We start from the raw sequence: 26,413 nt of genomic DNA on the forward strand, positions 1-26,413 counted from the left end.
CCCTTACAAACAATAACCTCATGTAGGTATAAACTCAATACTGTGGTTCAATGAAGAACTGAAAAAAATAACTCAATCCAGGAAACTCGAACAAACTTGGAAAAAAATAAAAGACAAACACACACTCAACGCATGGAAACAAATACAAAGAAAATACAAATACGCAATAAGACAGCCCAAAAGGTCATACTGTAAAACTAAAATAGGGCCAGATTACAAAGACACGAAGAAATTATACCAACTCGTGAACAAACTACTAGACATCACCTTGGTCACCACAACCAATACAGACATCCCATCTGAAGACAACCTTGCTAAATACTTCAATGAAAAAATTGCAAACCTACGTAACACGCTACCTCAGGACAACACCGATATCGAAAATTTCATCACTGGCTTGGACCCAACCCCTGGTGAATACCCAGCGGACCGAACCTGGTCAAACTTTGCTCTCCTCACCATGGAAACAGTCACCCAGGCGATTAATAGGTTCTCCAACTCTCACTGTAAATTGGATACCTGTCCCAGCTACCTAATAAAATCCGCCCCCCACCGCTTCATAGCAGACCTAACATCCCACTTAAACTACATGCTTCAACAAGGTCTCTTCCCTAAGGAAAAATGGCAACATCCTACTCACCCCAATACCAAAAGATTCCAAGAAAAAAAATCAAACGAAATCACTAACTACCACCCAGTAGCATCAATCCCACTGGTGGTCAAACTGATGGAAAGCATGGTAACCAAACAACTTACTGATTATATAAACAAATTCACAATATTACATGAATCACAATCAGGATTTCGCCCCCTCCATTGCAGTGAAACAGTACTAATTACCCTCCTAGCCAATTCGACATGTCCAGTGCATTCGACATGGTAAACCATAAAATACTACTAAGACTCCTAGATTACTTCGGGATTGGTGGACACATACTTAGTTGGATCAAGGGTTTCCTAACCACTAGAACATATCAAGTGAAATCAAGCTCAAACATATCACCACCGTGGAAAACAGAATGCGGAGTACCTCAAGGATCACCACTATCACCAATCCTTTTCAACCTAATGATGACCCCACTAGCCAAATCCTTATCCAACCAAGGCCTTAACCTTTTCATCTATGCAGACGATGTCACAATATACATTCCTTACAAACGTGATCTGACAGAAATCACCAACAAAATCAAGCTCAGCTTGAATATCATGGACTCATGGGCAAACACATTTCAACTAAAACTCAACACAGAAAAAACACACTGTCTCATCCTCTCATCCCAATACAATACGAACAAACCCACAAACATAAACACCCCAGATTATACCCTCCCTATCTCAGACAGCCTGAAAATTCTCGGTATTACAATCGACTGTAACCTCACACTAGAGAACCAAATGAAATCTACAACAAAGAAAATGTTCCACTCAATGTGGAAACTCATATGCATGAAATCATTCTTCCCGAGGGGAACATTTCGCAACTTGATACAATCAATGGTACTAAGCCATGTAGCCTACTGCAACGGAATTTATGCGGGATGCAAAGAACAAATTATAAAGAAACTTCAGACCGCTCAAAATACAGCAGCCAGGCTTATATTTGGAAAAACGCAATTTGAAAGCGCCAAACCCCTCCAAGAAAAACTGAACTGGCTGCCAATCAAAGAATGTATTGCTTTCAAAATCTGCACCCTGGTTCATAAAATTATCCACGGCAAAGCCCCGGGATACATGACAGACCTCATAGACCTACCAACCAGAACCACAACAGGATCAACACAAACATACCTAAATCTCCACTACCCAAGCTGCAAAGGACTCAAATACAAATCAACCTATGCATCCAGCTTTTCCTACATAAGCACACAACTATGGAACGCATTACCAAAAGCCGTGAAAACAACTTATGATCACCTAAACTTCTGGAAATCATTAAATACTAACCTATTCAAAAAGGCATACCCTACCGACCCAACTTAAATGCCTGTACCCTACAACACAACGAAACCAAAGCTCGTAATGGACATATAATAACTCCTCCTCTCTACGATTCACTTCCTCTCTACGATTCCCTAATGTGTCTGTACACATGAACCTTATTCTACCACAACATTATTGTATTTGTTCATACCGGAATTGGCGAACGCCTTTACGGTACTATGTAAGCCACATTGAGCCTGCAAATAGGTGGGAAAATGTGGGATACAAATGTAACAAATAAATAAATAAATAATCACTATTCTAACACAGATTTGGAGTCAAAACACAGCTCACTTAGAGACATCCTGTACCGACAAATATATTCGTTAGACAGGGGGCCAGATGGCTGGAAAAGGGCAAAAGAAAAACCGCAGGTAAAAGACAAGATGGAGGACGGTGAGTCAGCAACAATGGAATTTACTGTGCTTCAGCTCAATCAGTTCACTACTGCGGTGAGCCAGGCGCTGGAACTGAAATTTCTGCAAATCTCAGGTCAGCTAATCAGATTAGAAGCACTCCTGGCAGAAATCATGAGGAGAGCCGGTGAACTAGAAAATCGTGTGTCAGCGCTGAAGGACTCAGCCCCCCACATGGAATCCTCCCTAGAGCGATTATCACACAACTGCAGAAGCAGTCCGAGAAATTGGACGACCTGGAAAAACAGGTCATTTGCAACTTCTTGGCCTACCTGAGACAACTGCCAACAAACATTGGTGACGGAGATGGAACACTGGCTATCCATCGAGTTTGCACTCTCAGCATGGGCCCTCTTTGCCTTGAGCGACCGCACCAGGTAGGTTGGATACAAGATGGCAGACAGAGATTTCGCATGGTTGAAAAGATACACAATTACGTGCACAAAGTGGAGATTTTGAGAGGTTATCGCCAGAAGAGAGATAATCTACAAAACGCAGGAGAGTTGATCAAGATTTACCAAGATTACTCAGTATCATTACAGCAGTGTCAACAAAAGTTCACCCTGCTATGTGCTTCATTAGCTGCCAAACAAGTCAGATTCATGTTATTGTACCCTGCCATTTTGAAGATATCTGTTAATGGCAAGTGGCATTCTTATGACAAGTTGGAAGTGGCACAAGAGGCAATAAAAAACCTGGTGATGACCAAACACAGAACATAAAGATTTGACTCTGATCTGACAACTCACTGTTACAGGTAGTTAAAAGTCAACACTTGACTTTTAACTACCTGTAACAGTGAGTTGTCAGATCGGAGTGAAATCTTTACGTTCTGTGTTTCTCCATAGCATTGTGGCTAACAATTTCCTGATTTGTACATTAAGTATGAGCAATTTTTCATAGTTCATTTGTATCTGCTTTTATGTTGGCGCACATGTATTTATGATGAGTGAGGGGGGAACGGGGTCCCTTCGCTCGTGTTGTGGTCTCCGGATCTCGGCCATAGGTTACTAAGGCTGAGCATCTGATGGCGAGTTTTGAACATAAGGTTGGGAGGGGTGGGGGATGGGGTACATTGGGATGGGAAGGTTGAGGGGGAGGGGGTCGGGCAGATGCACCAGAGGTTCTACAATATAAAGATGAAAAGAAAATCCTGAGAGGCTGGACTATGTGTGACTTGCATGCGTGGAGGCTCTGGGGTGAGGGCTGGGTGTCCCAAGGTGTGTACCACTACTACTACTACTACTACTTAACATTTCTAAAGCGCTACTAGGGTTACGCAGCACTGTACAATTTAACATAGAGGGACGGTCCCTGCTCAAAGAGCTTACAATCTAAGAGACAAGTGAACGGTCAGTCCGATAGAGGCAGTCAAATTGGGGCAGTCTGGATTTACTGAACGGTAAGAGTTAGGTGCCGAATGCAGCATTGAAGAGGTGGGTTTTAAGCAAAGACTTGAAGATGGGCAGGGAGGGCGCTTGGCGTAAGGGCTCAGGAAGGTTGTTCCAAGCACAGGGTGAGGCGAGGCAGAATGAGCGGAGCCTGGAGTTGGCGGTGGTGGAGAAGGGTACAGAGAGGAGGGATTTGTCCTGTGACGGGCGGGAACGTAAGGGGAGATGAGGGTAGAAAGGTAGTGAGGGGCAGCAGACTGAGTGCATTTGTAGGTAAGAAGGAGAAGCTTGAATTGAATGCGGTATCTGATTGGAAGCCAGTGAAGTGACCTGAGGAGAGGGGTGATATGAGTATATCGGTTCTGGCTGAATAAGTACCACTCCATATCACCCTGAAACTAATGGGCTGGTGAAGAGATTTAATGGAACATTAAAGCACATGTTAAAGAGTTTTGTAGTGACAGGAGACAGGGATTGGGAAAAGTACTTGCTGTACCTACTGTTATGCATGATTCCTCCTTGAAGTTGTCCAAATCTATTTAACCCAGCAGGAGGAACTTCATTAACTGTTTTTTTTTTTTAAACCCATTTATGTTAACTGCTTTTACCACATCCTCTAGCTATGAATTCCATTGAGCACTGAATGAAAAAATATTTTCTCTGATTTGTTTTAAACGTGCAATTTTGTAATTTTTCCTACTAGTAGTCTCTGTATTTTTTTGAAAGAGTAAACAATTGATTTGTATTTACCAGTTCCACTCCAGGAATTTATAGACCTCTATCTCCCCCCGAGCCATCTCTTCTCCCATCCCATTTTCCATTTTGGCTGCCCTTTTGTACCTTTTCTAATTCCACTATATATTTTTTCAGATACGGTAACTAGAATTACACACAATACTGAAGGTGCGACTGCACCACTGAGTGATCTGGTACAGGTAGATCTTTTACATCTTCTTCTGTAAAGACCGATGTAAAAATTCATTCAGACTCTCCGCTATGGTCTTGTCCTCCCGGAGTGCAGGGACAATTGGATAGGTTGAGTGGGTGAAATGATTGTTACCCTATGATTGTTAAGCACTTTCCCCATGGACACAGAATGGAAGAAAACCTTTAGCAACCAGGCTCATCCATAAGTTAAGCAGCATATTACTCAGGCAGACTTACTTTGAAGAATTCTTCCATGAGTGCCTGGTCTGGGTGCATGTCCTTCCAAGGAAGCTTACTGTACTCATTGTGATATGTATAAAGAACAAACTCTGGCATTTTGGCTGCAGTACAGGAGTCACAGTAATGCATCAAATGCAGCCAGAGAGCTCCTCGATGGCCTGGCAGCAATTTGTCTGGATAAAAAGAGAATGGTAAATATTTAAAAGATGGTAACTACATTTTAGGCACAACTGTGCCATGTCAAAGGACTACTACTACTTATCATTTCTACCACCACTAAGGTAGAAGAACAAAATGTCCCCTGAGCAGCAGAATCCAGGTTCAAATATAGGTAACAACTACTTGTTACCTAACCCATACTAAACTGATTAAGACCCAAAATAGTACCCTGTTTCCCCGAAAGTAAGACATCCCCCGAAAATAAGACCTAGTAGAGGTTTTCCTGAATTGGTAGATATAAGGCCTCCCCTGAAATTAAGACCTAGCAAATTTTTGTTTGAAAGCAGGGCCGCCGAGAGCCGGACAAGGCCGCCCCCGGGCCCCCCTCCACCCACCCTGCGTCGCTCCCGGAACTAACCTTAAACGCCTCCTTTCACCTTCGCAGCAGCAGGGCAGACCTCTCCTTCCTTCCGTGCCCCGCCCTCGCGGACGTTACGTCAGGCGAGGGCGGAACACGGAAGGAAGGAGTGGCCTGCCCTGCTGCTGCTTGCTGCGAAGGTGAAAGGAGGCGTTTAAGGTTAGTTCCGGGAGCGACGGCGGGCAGGCCAACCCCGATCCAACCCCAATGTTTCCCCGAAAAATAAGACAGCCCCTGAAAATAAGACCTAGCGCCTTTTGGGGGGCAAAAATTAATATAAGACAGTGTCTTATTTTCGGGGAAACACGGTATATAAAACTGCAACTTACAAACGACCTGCTATTTTAGGAAATTAGACAGTGAAAATATTTTCACTTGATGTAGTCATCTGCTACCTTAAAATCTGAGACAAAACCAGAGTTAAACTACTGGCATGTAGTTCTGCTCCTCACTGTCAAATAACAATATTTCTATGAAGTACTGGATTTTGCTGCTGCAGCACATTCAGAGCTTCTAAGGATTACTAGCCCTGCAAGGCTCAATAGAATATATACAGTGATAAAAGTTCTTTAATAGTTTAAGTTGCTGTGGCAGAAATGAAAGCAGAACAGAAGGCTAGTCACTTACCTTTAAAACTTTGATGTATGATGAAAATGCACTTAGAGAACAACTGCACCATCCCAGTGGCTACTGAAGTGTCACTCTCTAACCATGGATAACAGCGTTGGTTACTTAAACTGCAAAAAGAGTAAAGAAATGCATTTCATATCTTACACTCTGTAGACATTGTTTCTCTACCTCAGAAGGGGCAATATATAAGGAAGCTGACATTAGTTGACAACTTTTGGAGTGGATGAGTTACCTAATGGTTAGTGCAGTAAGCTGAGATCCTAGGGAACTGGATTCAATTCCCACTGCAACTCCTTGTGAACCTGGGCAAGTCACTTAAAACCCCCCCCCCCCCCCCCCCCATTGCCCCAGGTACAAAAAACATCTTAGATTGAAAGCCCACTAAGGACAGAGAAAGTATCTGCTTATAGGGCTAGATTCTACATATGGCACCTTAAAAACTGATGTTGAAAAAAAATATGACTAGGCGTATATTGTATAAACTACGCCTAAAGTTAGGTGAATTTTATAGAATACGCCTAGGGCCCACCCACGTGACTAAATCTAGTCACGGGAATTTACGCCAAGTAAAAGTTGGTTTAAATGCCACCGACTAAGGCACAGAGCGGGAGTACTCCATAACACCGCGTATAATTTATAGAAATGCCCACGATCCGCCCATTCCATGCTCCTTTTCATCAGCACACATTAGAATTTGTGCACATCACTTTATAGAATACGCTTAGCAAGTTGTGCGCGTAAATTCTAATTAAAGCCAATTAGTGTCAAGAAATGCTGATTGGCTTAAGATAATTAAGTTGCGTGTGCAATACAGAATATACCCAAAATTGCGCGTGCAACTCAAGATACACTATATAGAATTTGGGGAATAATGTGTACAGTGCCATGTATGTCTAGTAGCGCTATAGAATTGATAAGTAGTAATAGAATTCCTGGTATGTGTATGTTTTATTCCTTCTCTCTCTCACACACACACTGTACAAGTTATTTTATCTCTGCTCTGTGTGATAGCTTCCAAAAGGAAAAGGAATGAATGGAAATTATTACCCACTTATAGCTGGATAAACTGAGGCATAAACAGATGTATTTGTTCTTGTGATATTGCATACTAGAGTTTAATAAAAGCACAGCATTGTTTAATTTGCTCTCCTCTCTAGTATCCAAGGGTTATGTCGAACAAAAATGAGGAGTTCCACATGCTTAGTCATGGCATTCCCCATAACAACTCAGATTGTAGTTACCTTGCATCATCTGAATCTAAGACCAGTATCCATGGCTTGAAAAGTTCTGTGATGACTGTATGTATAGACTTGAGTGCTAAACAGAACAAGAAAAAAATATTGTTAAAAAAAAAGAACCTCTCTCTCTGCATATGTGAATTCTTTAATTATTTAAAAAATAATGTATAATCAAAAAAGGATTTACTGCATGGCTTCTCTGTATTTGTGCTTATGAAAAGGATGCTTGTTAAATTCAGCCCTAAGTATTTTAGACAGAAACAAAGAACTCAACAGCTTAAAAAATGAAAATAAATTAATGATGTAAATCCCATCTGGTCTACCCATTCTGGATTCAATAGCATAGAACCAATTCACTCTTTGGGTTTACTATCATAACAATAGAACTGTACCAGGCTTTCTTGAATTCAGTTACAGTTTTGGCTATTCAATGTTTCACAGCTTTTCTGTGAAAATGTTTGTCTTCATTATATGCTTGTGTTCTTTCTTTCCTATGGCCAGGGCTGCCTACCCAAAAAATTTGAAGACATCCATTTCAAGCAGTGGAGAGGAAGTTTGGCATTTTCTCCACTACCAAACAAGTTCATCTAAGGAGCTTCTGTAGCTGAAAGATATTGTGACAAAACAGTGGGTTTTTAAGCCTGTAAACTGTATTTCTTGAAGTGTATTTCTCCTATTGGCCAGCAAGTGGTGTTTTCTTGTTGTAAAGCTGTGGTAGAAAGTGACTGTTCTTTCTTTAGCACAAAGAGGTACTACCTGCAATATACTTTTAAAATGTGCTGTTCTGGGCTCTGATTGGCCCAGGAGTTCAAATCCAGTCTGGAAATAATGGATTTTTCTCCAGTCATAGTAACTGTAACCAGGTACCTCTCTTGTCCAGCCAAGGATAGAACAATCTCCTCCAGCCACAGGCTCCCAGTACAATGAAGAAATAGATGTCCACCAGTAACTTCAATCTTAAGGATTTTTATTCCATGCAGGTTTCTAGTACACAGTTCCAACAGCAGCATAGCACATACCAGGATTCAATACAGGCTCCAGTCTGGGCTCTTTATCCAGGGCACAATAAACAATAATTCACTTCCCAAGACAAACAGTTCTTTCAGTTCATCATCACAGTTCAGTCACCAAGTAGCAGTTTCTACCTTCTATCCTCTTTACCTTCAGGAGAGTTCAATATTTTAGGGACTCCTTCTACCCAAGGGTTTTCCCCTGCATCAGCTTCACAGTGAATTCAATACTTTTGGGACTTCCTCTCACCCAAGGAATTTCATCCTGCTTCAGTACTTTAGGGACCTCCCTGCCCAAGGATTTTCAGCCTGCAACTGCTTCTCTCCTTCTGCTTCTCTCTCCTGAGCTGAACTCCACTCCTGGGACTCCTTCCCACCTGCCTAATCAATCCCTGGCTTCAGCTTCCACCACCAATTATTCTCCTTCCATTAGCTTCCTCACACCCAAACCAGCTGAGTTGAGCATTAGACTAATGAGACCAATGATGAGCTCCTGCACACAGGTTTTCCTAACTCTCTTTCCGCCTAGTGGCAGCCACTCTACACAACCTGCCAACTTACACCCATGTCTTCCCTGATTGCAGCTAGAAGTCCAGTCAGGGTTCTTCATCTCCCCCTCTGGCTCCTTGCCTGCAATGCCTTCTGGGACTTGTATTTCAGACTGAAACTGCCTTAACCCAACTATCCTGGAGGTGACTTTATCACATAACGCAGTAACATAGAAGATGACGGCAATAAAAGACCCGCACGGTCCATCCAGTCTGCCCAACAAGATAAACTCACATGTGCCATTTTTTGTGTATACCTTACCTTGATTTGTACCTGTCTTTTTCAGGGCACAGACTGTATAAGTCTGCTCAGCACTATCCCCGCCTCCCAACCACCAGCCCCGCCTCTCACCACCGGCTCTGGCACAGACCGTATAAGTATGCCCAGCACTATCCCCACCTCCCAACCACCAGCCCTGCCTCCCACCGCCGGCTAAGCTTCTGGGGATCCCTTCCTTCTGAGCAGGATTCCTTTATGTTTATCCCACGCATGTTTGAATTCCATTACCGTTTTCCTCTCCACCACCTCCCGCGGGAGAGCATTCCAAGTATCTACCACTCTCTCCGTGAAAAAATACTGCCTGACATTTTTCTTGACTCTGCCCCCCTTCAATCTCATGTCCTCTAGTTCTACCGCCTTCCCCTCTCCGGAAAAGGTTCATTTGCGAATTAATACTTTTCAAATATTTGAACGTCTGTATCATATCACCCCTGTTTCTCCTTTCCTCCAGGGTATACATGTTCAGGTCAACAAGTCTCTCCACGTACGTCTTGCAACGCAAATCCCATACTGTTCTCGTAGCTTTTCTTTGCACCGCTTCCATTTTTTAAACATCCTTCGCAAGATACGGCCTCCAAAATTGAACACAATACTCCAGGTGGGGCCTCACCAACGTCTTATACAGGGGTATTAAAACCTCTTTTCTTCTGCTGGTCACACCTCTCTCTATACAGCCTAGCAATCTTCTAGCTAAGGCCACCGCCTTGTCACACTGTTTCATCGCCTTCAGGTCCTCAGATACTATCACCCCAAGATCCCTCTCCCCGTCCATATCTATCAGACACTCACCGCCTAACACATACGTCTCCTGTGGATTTCTACTCCCTAAGTGCATCACTTTGCATTTCTTCGCATTGAATTTTAATTGCCAAACGTTAGACCATTCTTCTAGCTTCCGCAGATCTTTTTTCATGCTTTCCACTCCCTCCGGGGTGTCCACTTTGTTGCAAATCCTGGTGTCATCCGCAAAAAGGCAAACTTTACCTTGTAAGCCTTCGGCAATGTCACTCACAAATATATTGAACAGAATCGGCCCCAGCACCGATCCTTGAGGCACTCCACTACTCACCTTTCCCTCCTCCGAGCGAACTCCATTTACCACCACCCTCTGGTGTCTGCCCGTCAACCAGTTCCTAATCCAGTTCACCAGTCTCAGCCAGCGAGAGGAGACAAAGATCTCTTCACTGAGACCCTGTGAGCAGTTATATTCTGTAACCTGTGAGCAGCTATATTTCCTGTACTCCCCAGGCACTATCCAGGCAGTGACTAAATGTTATATATATATATATATATATATATATATATATATAAAGTTGGAATAATAAATGCTAAATGTTCAGTATTTTCTCAGTCTCCTAGTGGATGTTGGATGGATGTGCAGCTCCTCTTTGTGATGGCTAGCTAGCTCCTGCCCCAGCTTGGCTGGAGACGATTGAGCAAGGGTGTGCTGGTACCCAGCTTTGTTTTTTTTTTTTTTAAGATGACACGCAGTACTGCTGGGTCCCTCATCTATCAGTTAGGTGGATACTTAGTGCTACTGGGTCCTTCTCCTCCCGTCTCTCGCCTGAGTCCTTTGAGGCTCGGTGGACTTGGATGTGGCAAAGTGCAGACTTGTATTTCCTTGTTCTGGGTAAGTATGTATGTTTATGTGGCACTGGTAAGTTAAGCTGTTCTTTTTATTTCTTTTGGGTGCCTCCAGTTTAAAAAAAAACGTTTCCAAAGCTCTTATTAGTTTTGAATTTGGGGGAAAAGATTTTTAACTGATGCATGTATAAGGACACTGACCTTTTTGATCTATGCTAATTATGAACTTGTTTTACTGTTCTGGGAATTTGCTGTATACTTATTACCTGGATAGGCCATTGTACGAAACAGGATACTGGACTTGATGAACTTTTGTCCCGGTATGGCAACACTTATGCTTTTATGCTGTTTGCCTTTCTTGCCTAGGTATCCTGTTATAAATGACCCTTATAAAGGGCAATTCTATAAAACAAGTGTCCCCCCTGTCCCCCCCCCCCTCTCGGCGGCCCTGACTCTAGGCAAGTCACTTAACCCTCCATTGCCCCTGGTACAAAATAAGTACCTGAATATATGTAAACCGCTTTGAATGTAGTTGCAAAAACCTCAGAAAGGCGGTATATCACGTCCCATTTCCCTTTCCCTTTCCAGGGACTTTTGTGAATCGGTCCCTGAATCTTATTTCAACTTTGAAAAGAGTAAAACACATCTAAGGAGTGCTCTAGTACCTCACTGGCGGTGTGCTGTGCATTGTTAAGCGGAATTATCACAGAGTTGGATCTTCTCCCAAGTTGCACTTGTTATGCAAGAATGACCTAGTGACCAGATTCAGGGCTCATGATTGCATGTTCCAGAAGGAACAACATGTAGATCCCCCAGTCAAAGGGCTATCACTAGAGGAAAAGGGCTGTTAAAAAAAAATAACTGAGGGGGCAGGGAGGGGGAGATCATTAAGTAGTAGAGTAGAGGAGTAGCCTAATGTTTAGTACAGTTACTTGAGAACCAGGGGAACTGGGTTTGATTCCCACTGCAGCTCCTTGTGACTCTGGGCAAATAGATTAAACCCCTAATGCCCCAGGTACAAAATAAGTTCCTGTATATATGTAAACTGCTTTGATTGTAACAACAGAAAGATGGTATATTAAATCCCATCCATCCTCCCTCCAACTGTGAACAAAACCACCTAGTGCCAAGATCCTAGTCTAACTGAACTGGATGATCAAAATAGGAGGAACTGGAAGAATCAATAAAAAAAAAAACATACATTTTAAAAAAATGCTGGTAGCATAAGTTTTGCATGTATAAAAACTGGTGCAGAAAAAATAGTCATCAAATAGGTTGCTATTTTTAAACTCCCCATCTAATTGCAGAAGTATCCATGTACCTTATACCTAAATTCCGCAGGGTGTACTTTCTCTTTCAAATGCAAATACAAAGGACCTTCGATGTTGTACCTGCTTTAATTGTGGAAAACTTTCAATGGAGAATAGCATGTGTAGATTTGAAAATTCAATCAATATGTACGTTCTTTTACTCCCATGATCTAATCACAGCTTATGCACATCATTTTAGCTGATATAGGGGGAACGTTATCATGGACTATTTTACTGTTAATTCCAGTTATGAGTAACTAGGTCTATAATATTGGCTCCCGATATAATATCGAATCAAGTTCAAAATCCTAGTTTTGGCTCATTTTTTATTTATTTATTTTTTGTTACATTTGTACCCCGCACTTTCCCACTCATGGCAGGCTCAATGCGGTTTACAGGTACTTATTTGTACCTGGGGCAATGGAGGGTTAAGTGACTTGCCCAGAGTCACATTAAATACTGCACTCTGAGATATTATTATTTCTTTTTAGTTTCCTCATACTCTCATACCATACCCCTCATACCCAGTTCGGTCTCTTTGATCTCTACAACAATATCTACTTACAATTCCCACATATTTACTGATCCGCTCTCATAGAAGTAGGCCTACTTGCTTTAGTGTCATAGGTCCTACTCCATATCACTAAAGCTTCATAAAGAGAACTCATTGAAGACCTTTAAGGCAATACGTAAGTCCCATTATTTTTAAACTGGCTTATCTGAATACAACCAGTATTGTTACGTAACTGTATGTGCGGTTATCCCAATATGACTGTCACTGATGTCTAGTTTAGTCCCAGCACACCCTACTCTCCATATATATATACCTTAGCTGCATTTTAAATTATTTCCCTTTTTATTCTCTTTCCTTAGAACATGAAAACTGTATATTTTATTTATTGCATTTGTATCCCATATTTTCCCACCTCTTTGCAAGCTCAATGTGGCTTTCAATACATCATGGAAATACATAAAAAAACCAGACATTTAGTATTACAGAAGAATCTTGGGTAACATGATAATGATAAAGCATGATATTAGTATTACAAGCAAATATTATAGGACAATTCTGGATATATGTGGAGGAGGTCACATTTGTTGATCTTTGTATACCGCCAACTCCAGGCTCCGCCCTTTCTGCCTCTCCTCACCCCACGCGTGGAACAAACTCCCCGAGCCCATACGTCAGGCCCCCTCCCTCCCCATCTTCAAATCTCTGCTTAAAGCCCACCTCTTCAATGTCGCCTTCGGCACCTAACCTCTACACCTCTACCCAGGAATTCTAGACTGCCCAACTTGACATTTCGTTCTTTAGATTGTAAGCTCATTTGAGCAAGGACCGTCCTTCTTTGTTTATTTTGTACAGCACTGCATAACCCTAGTAGTGCTCTAGAAATGTTGAGTAGTAGTAGTAGTAATAGGTTCCCTTACATTTTACTACACCTTCTTTGTTCCCTTATTATTTTTAAGATTGCAAACCACTTTTTTTTTAATTATTTGTGGTATAGCAAATAAACTGAACTATGAACCATTACATAAAATGGCGCCTGTACTAAAAATAGCCCAAATTAGCAGAAAAATACACAAGCCCACGTTGTTAACTATATCCTTTAATGAGGGACAATTTTCAGACATCAGTTTACCTGGGTTTACCCTAGCTGCCTTTATAAACAGCTTAGAAAATTGTTCTCTATAGCAATAACTATACAGGGCCAATGCACATTGCACTGTACATTTTGTAAGCTGCAGAATGACAAAAAGAATTCAAGAACATAAACAAGACACACAAATTAATACAGTCCAATAGATGAAGAAAATCCTACTATAGAACCTTCTAATATCATATTCAATATGGCCCCACTTTAAGACTGGAAAGTCCACATGATCCCACATGTTGACCAAAGCAAAGAATTGATCTCTCTCAACAGATTTCCACTTCTCCTTCCTTCCCTCAGTCAGCAGCAGCAGTCAACACAGGGCTTGTATGCACTAACATACCCTTAGTTTGAGCATGGATTTCTGGTCTAACAGGAAGTCCATGTAGGAGGAGGGGATGACGTCAAAGTCCACGCTGACTGCCACAGCTAGTTGAAGGTCATAGTATCAGTCCAGGGAAAGATGGGAAGAATGAATCCATGTGAGGACAGCAGCTCAGTTACTCATTCAGATCTCATTCACTGATTTTGTGACCTAATGTGGTATCATGCCCAAGGTTAGATAACCACCACCCTACTCAAAAACTGGTTCCTTTTGTAGTGATAAATAAAAGGCAGGAGAATTACACTTTCAAGTTTCAAGTAAAAACATTACCTGCAAAAATTCTGCTACTGCCTACTGGCTCCTGGACTAAATTTGCAACTTCTGAGTCAATCAAACTTTTCACCAGGTACTGAAAGAAAGTCTTCAATTCTGTCATGTAGGGACACCATTTAGATAGAAGGCCAAAGCTCCGAAAGCCTGATTTAGCTAGTCTCAGCTTGTGAAAAAATTCTGAAAGCCACTGTATTGTTTCTGTTACCTGCAGAAAGACATTGCAGAAAGACATTACAGACTCAATGTTTGTTAAAATTCATTATTAAAAGATTAAGCGGTAATCTGCTTTAGAGGCCGACTGAATTTCAGTTTTGGTGCTGAAACTGGTCCCCAATTTATTTTTCTACCTGGTTTCATTTTCAGCCGACAGATTATTTTCATTTTCAGCCAAAAAATGACCATATGTTTTCAGTTGAAGCTGAAAATTTGTGCTTTCTCCCATTTGTCTCCTTTCAACCCTCCTACCAGACCCCCTCCCAAGTGCCTCCCACTACCCGTAGGCCCCCTGGGCCTATATTTAAATCCATGGTGGTCTAGGGGTGTAGCTGGAGCAAAAGCAGTACCTTATTCCTGACCATTATGGCTCTACTCTCAAAACAGCTGTTGTCAAAGCTCTGACTAGACCACAGCACATTGTAAGGGAGTCCTTGGGGGGAGGGGGGAGGCGCTACTCTTTTTTGCAATGTAGTTATGATCTTGCACAACAGTTTATATGGTAAACTGAGTGCTCCAAATAAATGCTTTTGTTTCAAAATTTTAGCCTGTAAATGTGGGATGATAAGTTCCTGTTGAGTTATGACATCAGCTGTCACTTTGAGTGCGGTGCTAAATCAATCAGTGTAAAAGCACCATGGTTTTTAATTTGTTTTCATTTGCTGTGGTCCGTGTGTAGGCTATTTTATTTGGAGGTAAAATACTCTACTATTTAAATTATTACATTCTGGCCTGGCGTCCAACCGAATTTCAGTTTTGATTATGTAGCCAATCATGGCCCAAAATCGTTTTTTTGTCTAGTTTTGGCCAAAAGGTTATTTTAATTTTAACTTGAAATTCAATGAAAAACCTGACTGTAATAACAGGAAAATGAGTTGAACCACGGTAAATTCTGTGAAAACAAGTTAGCGAGTAAGGGAGTCCTTGGGGGGAGGGGGGAGGCGCTACTCTTTTTTGCAATGTAGTTATGATCTTGCACAACAGTTTATATGGTAAACTGAGTGCTCCAAATAAATGCTTTTGTTTCAAAATTTTAGCCTGTAAATGTGGGATGATAAGTTCCTGTTGAGTTATGACATCAGCTGTCACTTTGAGTGCGGTGCTAAATCAATCAGTGTAAAAGCACCATGGGTTTTTAATTTGTTTTCATTTGCTGTGGTCCGTGTGTAGGCTATTTTATTTGGAGGTAAAATACTCTACTATTTAAATTATTACATTCTGGCCTGGCGTCCAACCGAATTTCAGTTTTGATTATGTAGCCAATCATGGCCCAAAATCGTTTTTTTGTCTAGTTTTGGCCAAAAGGTTATTTTAATTTTAACTTGAAATTCAATGAAAAACCTGACTGTAATAACAGGAAAATGAGTTGAACCACGGTAAATTCTGTGAAAACAAGTTAGCGAGTTATCTGAGCACTCCAAGAACATGTAACCTGTTGGGCTTTGCGGAAATAAAGGAATAGAGATGGCCTACTAAATACCATGATAAGGAACATTACATACATGCTCAAAAAAGCTCTAACAGCTAGCGATTCACTGCTTCAACTCTGGTCTACATCAGTGATGTCACTCATGTATGAGAGCTGCATATCTTGCTTGTCCTCAAAGAAAAACAACCTTCTAGGTTTTTCTGAGCTCTGAGTTATTCATGTCAGTGACATCAGATGACATCACCCACTACTGTGGCTGATTCATCCTGCTTGTTGAAGTAGAATTTGATAGATCCCACACCTCCAAGAATCCTTTACACGCATCCCATGCATTTCTGAATTCTGATTCCATGACCTTATTGTCACTGAAAGGGTCTTGTATGCATGCATGCAACACTTCCATGAACAAATATTTATGTTAACCTTTTATCTGAACCAAGCAAAAACAGTGGAGATGACAAAGAACGTCTTGTTGCTTCACAATCTTTAATAAGTTATCTTCTTACGTCTCGACATGGTCCGTGTTTCAGCTCTAAGGCCTGCGTCAGGAGTACTTTGTTCTCTTGCTTCCAAGCTCTGCTTCTGGGTGGCTGGCTGCAGGTCTCACATTGTTAAAGAGGAGCGATCATCTACCAGGTGTACAGTCATATGAAGATTGCTTATTAAAGATTTTTTTTAAATTCCTTATTTAAGCTTTTACCAAACATAATATTTATGAGTGATAATACACAAAAAAGAAATAATAAAGCATACAATGCAGAAAAACAATATTCATTATATAGATATTCCTTAGTAACCACCACAATAATCATAGGATTGATCCAAGAAAGATTTAGAAAATGCCTTTGCTTAAATAAACATTTTACAAAGTTTAAATCAAATAGGTAGCTACGTTCCCAGGTGAGTTACTCAAAGCCTGCTATACAGCGTTGCATAAATGACTAGACTTGTACATTGACCTCTTCTCTGCTTTTAAGGAAATCTTCCAATTGTTTTGGGTCAAAAAACTGATATTGTTTAGACTGCAAAATTAAGCTACAAATACAGGGAAATCTCAAAAGGAAATTTGCCCCAATTGCCAAAGCTCTTAGGCGCAACAACAGAAACATTTTGCGTCTTTTTTGAGTTTTCCTGGACAAATCCGTGAAAACTCTCACTTTTGATCCCATAAATAACGAATCTAAATGTCTTAACGAGAGTCTAAGGACTGCATCTCTATCCATTTCCAACGCAAAGGTTGCTAACAGTGTAGTTTTCTGTGTTATAACCTCAAGAGATGACTCCAGGAATGCGGTGAGGTTCATTGCACCTTGCTTATTAAAGATTTTAAAGTAACAAGCCATTCTTTGTCACCTCCACTGTTTTTGCTTGGTTTGGATGAATCTGTGGAGTATCTTTCTTGTGTGTAACCTTTTATCTGACCCACATCAGTTGCATGACCTCTTCGTTCTAGAAAATTTTTCCCCCAATTTCAAAAACATTTTGACTCTTAATGAACAATTTCCAACCTGTTCTGATGACAAAAGCACTCTTGCAGTAGTAATCTGAAGTACAGCATTGTCCACAGAGTCTGTTTTTCTGAAGCTTTGCTTATTTTGAGATTGAGAACAGCCCAGTACTTTCAGCACTGCCTTCCAACAGTCTGGGCTAAGGAGCTGCTCTGCAGAACCTTAGAACAATAAAGAAACTTACTGAAAACTCCAATTATGGTATCTATAAAAGGATTGCAACCATTTAAACCCAATAACAGAACAAGATGAATCCCACCATTAAAAATATTTATTCTTTCAATGTACTTAACAATAAGGAAGTAGAATGTGACATTCAAATTTTAAGACTTTCTAGTACCAATATTCCCAAAGTTGCAAAGAAATTGATCTTGCAATGTGGTCACCACTTACACCCAATGCAAAGTTCAACAGCTAATTCAAACTTACTTTGCATTAGTAATCTTAGAAAATCGCTGTAATGGTCCGGGAATTGATAGTGAAGGATTGAAGTCCAGTGCTTGCAGAAAATATTAAAAGGCATTAAAATGTCTTCTTCTGGTTCGAGGCCACAAACAGTGAGAGCCAAATGGATGGACTCCATGAGTCTAGTGCGATCAGACAGAGGAGGCTTGCAGGTGTTCAACCACTGTGCAATGTCAAACTTTAAAAAAAAAAAAAAAAAAAAAAGGTGTTTTTACTTGTTTTGCTTTTTGCAATTTGACTAATAATCACTGAAGGATGAAGGGTATTATGTGGAAATCAATATTTTGTCGAGGAGAAGCAAAAGTCACCAGTGAAGTCTTGAAGGGCTAGATTCTATATATCGCACCTTGATTTCTACGAAGAAATCCAACAGACAGCATAGTGTGTAAGCAGAGATGGACATATAGATAAAGATAGATTAACAGGAATCAGATAGAAAATGAGGGTTGCTACATGCTAACCAATCCTCTCTTAATGTACCAGTTTATCTTTCCAATGCTTACTGATCTTGATTCTACCCAAACTCATTAATGACTGTGCATGATGCATGGACCTCTTTCTCTCCACAGAGACACATATTCTTGCTATGTTTTTATAATCATTCTAAGATCTCCCTACCTGTGTTATGCTGCGATAGCTTGATCAGCAAATGAACTCTTTACATGCAACATACCCTATCATATTTAACTATCAAAGAAGTAATTGGTATAATGTATTCTGAATTTGTGGTATCACAAGGCTCAAGTGTCACTAAAAAAACGTTGCACTATGACTTCTTGCCTAATGGAAAACCAATTTTCCCAGTTAAATGAGCTAAGGAAATGAATCATATAGTCAGGATCAATTATAACATATTTGGATACACTACCTTAGTTAGCAGCATGAAAATGACATCTCCATTGTCCACAGTGAAGTTCTCCACCACCTTTTCATACAAACGTACAAACTCATCTGGTGAGGCAATGGGGGTGAAGTAAGGTGATAAAAGGTTGCACAGTCTCCGGTTCTGCAGAATGCTTTTAAGCACTGGTTTGCACTCAGACTTGGTTCCACTGATAAACACCTTAAAAGCAATTCATGGGCAAGACATGTTTTTATAGGAAGCATATGATTTTCTCTACCACAGTGCACAAAGGAACACATAAGGAATTTCTTTCAGTTTTCAGAGAAACCCAATAGTACATAAAAGGTCAAAATCTTACTTGGAAATTCAGAATGACTAATTTTTCAAAACCAATTCAATAAAAACCAAATCCAATTCCAGTTAATCTGGGACACTCAAACTAAATGTACCCAAGACGACAATGTATAAACAAGATTCTTATGAAAAGGTGACATTTCTGGATTTGAGTTAGATTCTGTTTTTGTGCCAGTGGTTTTCTCGCTGCATAGTTTAGGGGTGATTTTGTGTTCAATTCTGGTCGCCGCATCTCAAAAAAGATATAGTGGAATTAGAAAAGGTACAGAGAAGGGTGACGAAAATGATAAAGGGGACGGGACAACTTCCCTATGAGGAAAGGCTAAAGCGGCTAGGGCTCTACAGCTTGGAGAAAAGGCGGCTGGAGGAGATATGATAGAGGTCTATAAAATAATGAGTGGAGTTGAATGGGTAGATGTGAAGCATCTGTTTATGCTTTCCAAAAATACTAGGACTAGGGGGCATGTGATGAAGCTACAATGTAGTAAATTTAAAACGAATCAAGAGAAAAGTTTTCTTCACTCAACGTGTAATTAAACTCTGGAATTCGTTGCCAGAGAATGTGGTAAAGGTGGTTAGCTTAGCGGAGTTTTTAAAAGGTTTGGACAGATTTCTAAAGGAAAAGTCCACAGACCATTATTAAATGGACTTGGGGAAAATCCACTATTTCTGGGATAAGCAGTATAGAATGTTTTGTATTTTTTTGGGATCTTGCCAGGTATTTGTGACCTGGATTAGCCCTGTTGGAAACAGGATGCTGGGCTTGATGGACCTTTGATCTTTCCCAGTATGGCAATACTTATGTACTTATATAGGTGACTGCTATGGTTAAGGATATTTTCTTTAAACTGCGGATGATATCTAGACTTCGGACATTTTATTTCAGTGGAGAATTTTTGTACTGTGCTGCAGAGTTATGTATCATCTTCTTTTGATTATTGTAATGCTTTGTTGTGCTGTTTAGGAGAAAATGTAAATGTTAACAAGTAAAATAAGTCTGTAAATCACAGTTTTGCCCATGCTACATCCAAAACTCATTCCTACACATCTGTAACCAGATTACATAAAAGTAAGCATGTTCTAGTCATCACATGTATTTTTATGCATGGGGTAATTTTATAAACAGTGAAAAAAGTAAATCACCTTTTTATGAAGAAAAGGGACCATTAAAACTTTAGGGCAAAATACAGTTAATAGGCAAAATGAACTCGTATGCCTAAAGTATCAAACATAATCCCTGAATATGTATGCTCCATATGGCATACTCTTCTGAAAAAAAGTTACTAAAACAGCAATAGTGGCCTGACCCGGTCATCAAGTTTTGAATCGTGTATCAGGGGCCCGGTCCATTTTTCTTCCTTGATGGTGGACAATTCTTGTTATCAGCAGTCTTCACACCAATCACACAGCAAGAGGAAGAGGCAAACAACTACACAAAGAACCACACTCTCCTCCTCCTCTGCCACCTGGCTTTCAAATGTCGATTTGAACCACATAACTGCACAGTGCCCCACAGGATTCAAATAAGCTGACAGGCCCAGGATGACAAAAAAAAAAAAGAACACAATCAATGTGTAAACACTTTCCTGTACCTCTTGCAAAAATCAGCACAAGGGACATAAAGAAGAGGTAACTTATGCTAGCCACCAAGTCCACTGCTAGTATCAGCTAGAGAAATTTCTAGCAGCATCCCACCACGCTTGTGCGAATGCCTTCTCGCCCGACATACGAGTGTGGGTCCATCAGTCATATGATGTAGCTGAAGACAACTCCAAGAGGAGGTGGGAGGGTATGTGAGAATACTTGCCCTGCTGTCCTCAAAAAACACCTGCTACAGGTGAATAATTTTGTCTTCTCCGAGGACAAGCAAGCCAGTTGTATTCTCACATGTGGGAATCCTAACTACCAGGATCATCAAAAACAACAATGGTAGAACATAGGGACTTGAAATCTTGAGACCTTGAAGTCAATTAATCTGAAATTTTATACAAACTGGTTCTGGAGGTACAACTTGGAACAGAACAAAACTGGACCTAGGAGGGTGGAATTGGATTCTAGACACCAAAGATATTCTGCAGGACCATCTGACCGAAGAACCGGCTGTCACGTCGGGTATTCTGCTCAAGGCAGTAGCGTGATGTGAATGTGTGAAGACCATGTCACAGCCTTACACATCCCAATGGAAGCTAATCCCAAGTGAGCTATCGACCATCAGCTATGGTCTCCAGAGATCAGATGTCAGCTTTGGCTTTTGTCTGGTTCTGGGTTCCTTGCTATGATCCCAGGTCCACTTCTCAAGGACTATGATTCCAGGTCCACTTCTCAAGGCCTATGATCCCAGGTCCACTTCTCAAGGGTAGTGGGTTTTGTAGCACCATAATACGACACACAGATGTGGCTTGGAAAAAGGTATTTTATCTAGAAATAGGCTTACAACACTTTTAGCGCAGGAGGATATTACAGCGCTGCTTTGGTGTGTCTGTGTATGCCTGTCCCTTTGTTTCTGTAGGTCTACTAGTGAATGAGAGTGTCAAGAAATGCCTAGCCACCCGCATGGGGCTATCCTGCGGCCACTTAGAGGGTCTATCCCCAGCCCAGCTCAGGTCCACCTGCACCTGCCCTCTTTTGCTCTACACTAGCACCCTCCTCCCATCAACTGGGTCCCCACCGTCTCTGGGCAAGTCTCCCGCTCCCAAATTGCCCCAGTGATTCCTAGGTTACTGGGGCCACAATCCCAGTGGTCTCACAGTTCCTAGAAAGCACCCACTGATCCAACACACAAGCCACCAATCAGTCCAGACAAGCAGAGGCAATAAACTACTGTCATGAAAAATTAGAACAATACTTCTCAGGTACTAGTGACTCTGATGCCCCAGTGCTCCTGGCATTGCATTTCAAAGATGATCAAGGCCGATGCTTCTTAGGCTTTACTCAATGCTTGGCATCTCAATCCTTTGGTACCAACGAGTATGACATTGAACCCGCGCGCATCTTCAGTATCGGGTCCGATGCAGACAGGTCCCAGGGTCTGCTATCAGCACCCGATGTTGAGGGAGGTGGAAACCTCCTCAATGCCAGTACATTCCCAGTGGTTGATGCAGTCTGGACAGTCATAGAGTTCGATGTTTCCGGTGCCGATGACCTTCAAGGAGCCAAAATGTTTCTCCTGCTGAACCTGATGCACCTTGTGTCCTCAACTGCATTGGAAGCACTTCTCGAAGCTGCCGGGAGTCTTCTTAGACACTGAGAAAACAATTGCGGCCAAATTAAACTGTTCTAAAAAAAAAAAAGGGGGCACAACGGGAGTGTTGCAACAAATGGAACAGCCCAATGCAAATGATCTTGCTTTATATTCTTCATGAAAAGTTGCCCATCTGAGATACTCTTTGCAAACTAAAATTAGGCATGTTACTGACTCTTTATTAACATGCTCAGGTGTTGAATCAGGAATCTTCGTTGACATGATATGGTCTACTTCTGACTTTACTTCAGTGAAGCAGGTTAAATATGATACCAGCAAGCCTGAAGGCTATTGAGGTGGTATACAGTCATGTACAGTAGGTATTTCTCTGTTCCTGGAGGGCTCAACATTTAAAGTAAGAGTTGTAGGAGAATATGAACCTGGGTGCCCTGATTTACAGTTCACTGCATAGTAACATAGTAGATGATGGCAGAAAAAGACCTGCACGGTCCATCCAGTCTGCCCAACAAGATAACTCATATGTGCCACATTTTGTGTATACCTTACTTTGATTTGTACCTGTCTTTTTCAGGGCACAGACCATATAAGTCTGCCCAGCACTATCCCCACCCCCAACCACCAGCCCCGCCTCCCACCACCGGCTCTGGCACAGACCGTATAAGTCTGCCCAGCACTATCCCCGCCTCCCAACACCGGCTCTGGCACAGACCGTATAAGTCTGCCCAGCACTATCCCCGCCTCCCACTACCGGCTCTTGCCACCCAATCTCAGCTAAGCTCCTGAGGATCCATTCCTTCTGAAGAGGATTCCTTTATGTTTATGCCACGCATGTTTGAATTCCATTATCGTTTTCATCTCCACCACCTCCCACGGGAGGGCATTCCAAGCATCCACTACTCTCTCTCTCTGTGAAAAAATACTGACATTTTTCTTCAGTCTGCCCCCCTTCAATCTCATTTCATGTCCTCTTGGTCTACCGCCTTCGCATCTGCGGAAAAAGTTCATTTGTGGATTAATACTTTTCAAATATTTGAACGTCTGTATCATATCACCCGTTTCTCCTTTCCTCCAGAGTATACATGTTCAGGTCAGCAAGTCTCTCCTCATACGTCTTGTAACGCAAATCCCATACCATTCTCGTAGCTTTCCTTTGCACCGCTTCAATTCTTTTTACATCCTTAGCAAGATACGGCCTCCAAAACTGAACACAATACTCCACTAGGCTGCCCCTCTGCTCTGCAAGGATGTCTGTGTGGCCATTTCTGCAAAAATGCTGCCTGGATTTTTGGCATTCATAACTTAGATGTTTCATTTACATAAGTAATGCCACACTGGGAAAAGACCAAGGGTCCATCGAGCCCAGCATCCTGTCCACGACAGCGGCCAATCCAGGCCAAGGGCACCTGGCAAGCTTCCCAACGTACAAACATTCTATACATGTTATTCCTGGAATTGTGGATTTTTCCCAAGTCCATTTAGTAGCGGTTTATGGACTTGTGCTTTAGGAAACCGTCCAACCCCTTTTTAAACTCTGCTAAGCTAACCGCCTTCACCACTTTCTCCGGCAACGAATTCCAGAGTTTAATTATACATTGTGTGAAGAAAAATTTTCTCCAATTTGTTTTAAATTTACTACACTGTAGTTTCATCGCATGCCCCCTAGTCCTAGTATTTTTGGAAAAATGGTTGCAAAATGGTTGTTCATTTTGGATGTTCTCACATATTTTTGAACATCAACATATTTCCTGTTTGAAAACGGCTGTGAGGAACATTTTTTGGATGTTATAAGCAGGACGTTCTTTCAAAAATGCCCCTCCACATCGTTTATCTGTTTTGTAATTAATATTGGGCTTATACATTACTTTGGACCTATTTAGGGATTTAGCAGTTTATAGATGCCTGAGACACCCCGGGCACGGGTTATGGGGTGGCCCTGTGAATAACTCAGCCAAAGTATATAAATGTGAAAGCAAATGTTTTATTCACCTGAGCCCTGCGACCTGTTACCTCACAGGCCAAGAACCTAAGATGCAACAGTCTCTCACTCTCGCTGGTTTAGTAACAGTCTTGAGTAGGCCTCTGGCTAGTAGGCCAAGAAGTCTGTGGATGGTGGGGCTGCCCCACCCCAAACACAGCCCATAAGTTCTCAGGTCTTCTGAGACTCTGGTCTGGCTCCAGCCAGACCTTAGCATGGCTTGTAAATCACAAGAAGAAACAAAGTTAGCTTACTTCTGCCAGGTCACAAATTGTATACAGCATCTTCCTTCCCTGATCCTCCTTAACCTCATCCTGGCACTATCTTTTAAACTCCCAGGTATTGACTCCTCCCCTCCCAGCTCACTTCCTCCCAGGGCAGGACCAGTGCTCTTAAGGAGGCCCAGGCTAGTTAGAGAGGGACTTTTCTTAAGGGTGAGGGGCAGTGTTTCTATAAACCCCTCACAATGCCCATAGAAACACTAGAATATCATCAAGTAAGCAAATAAAACCAGGGTAGGAAATGGGAACGTAAACAATTTTTAGTAAAGGCTAACAGATTGTAACTGTGAAAATCCTAGCAGAATAATAGTAGACTTACTTGTCCCAGGATCTCAATGCACGAAGTAAAGAACTGCCTTGTAGGTGGATGACGCTGTGTTTCATCACAGACAAAGTCCACAACTGCAAAGAATGAGCCAATTCCAACTTTCTGAATACCAGGCAAACGCCGCAGCTGGTAGGCATTCACTAAAGCTCTGTGTTTAAAAAAGTGTATAAAATCTGACATCACTACAATGATATTTTCCTCCATGTAGAAAAAGTATATTAAGGAGATTAAACAAGTTCAGTGTAAGGTACAAAATTGTCAGGGTGAGAGTATATGAAAGAATTATGAGGAACATCCTGAGCCTTTGATCAGACAAATGGTTTATCAATGTAAACAAATAAAATGATTTCACTACAACAAAATGTGTTAATGCTACTGTTGCTTATGTTCACACCACAACTCTAAAGAATACGTTCTACAATACTCATGCAGTAACTATTCTCACTCAAAGGTCATTTATTCTTAGTTTATCTCTAAATTGACTAATCTAATACTGGATATAAACATAGGTGAATAAATTTAGTATCATATCCACAAGTTAAGTGTTAAACTCCACGTAAAACTAATATACATTTAATTCTGGAGTAATTTTCCTGTGTGCACTGTCTCTGGGAAAAGGCGACAAAAGTAGTGGATCCAAAATGTTGAGGATGGCTGATTTTTTATGTCATGGGTCCATAAACAGTCTGAATAAGTTACATGTTTAAACTTCTGTGACATTTATTTCACATAAAAAGGTGGGTTGTGGACTATTGTATTACAAAATTGTTTGCTGTAACAGAATTCATTAAAACCTCATTTTTTGTTTCTGGTGACTTTAGTCACCTTTTCCCAGAGATGGTCACATATAAATAAATTACATTTAAAAAATGAACTAGGACGATGGACGAGGAAGGTAAACACAGGGACGCTGTTATCTGGGTAATGGATTTGAAATATTGCCTTTCTGTGGTACAACCAAAGCAGTTTTCATATATCATAGGCAGGTACTTTTGCTGACCCCAATGGGCTCACAATATAAGTTTTGCACATGGGGCAATGGAGGGTTAAGTGACTTGTCCAGGGTCACGAGGAGCAGCAGTGGGAATCAAACCCAGTTCCCCAAGTTCTTAACCCACTGCATTAACCATTCAGCTCATTTCCCCTCATTTCCCCTTACGTTCCCGCCCGTAACCTCCGCTCACAGGACAAATCCCTCCTCTCAGTACCCTTCTCCACCACCGCCAACTCCAGGCTCAGCTCAATCTGCCTCGCCTCACCTTATGCTTGGAATAAACTTCCTGAGCCCTTACGCCAAGCCCCCTCCCTACCCATCTTCAAATCCTTGCTCAAAGCCCACCTCTTCAATGTTGCTTTCGGCACCTAACCTT

At 41.4% G+C, this 26,413-nt stretch overlaps 1 protein-coding gene across 1 annotated transcript in view; it reads right to left on the minus strand.

Annotated features, from left to right (window-relative positions):
• EPG5 (ectopic P-granules autophagy protein 5 homolog) overlaps nt 1–26,413 on the minus strand; it is a 231,820-nt gene that overhangs the window by 41,151 nt on the left and 164,256 nt on the right. Inside the window, exons 29-36 of the mRNA XM_030192892.1 lie at nt 25,035–25,191; nt 18,928–19,122; nt 18,024–18,237; nt 17,595–17,755; nt 14,442–14,649; nt 7,403–7,478; nt 6,159–6,268; nt 4,952–5,127 (exon numbers count right to left, since the gene is read on the minus strand). Of these exons, the coding sequence (XP_030048752.1) occupies nt 4,952–5,127; nt 6,159–6,268; nt 7,403–7,478; nt 14,442–14,649; nt 17,595–17,755; nt 18,024–18,237; nt 18,928–19,122; nt 25,035–25,191 (1,297 nt within the window). The remainder of the gene's footprint in view (nt 1–4,951; nt 5,128–6,158; nt 6,269–7,402; nt 7,479–14,441; nt 14,650–17,594; nt 17,756–18,023; nt 18,238–18,927; nt 19,123–25,034; nt 25,192–26,413) is intronic.

The sequence above is a fragment of the Microcaecilia unicolor genome, chromosome 2, assembly GCF_901765095.1.
Source record: "Microcaecilia unicolor chromosome 2, aMicUni1.1, whole genome shotgun sequence".
In the NCBI taxonomy this organism is placed as follows: Eukaryota; Metazoa; Chordata; class Amphibia; order Gymnophiona; family Siphonopidae; genus Microcaecilia; species Microcaecilia unicolor.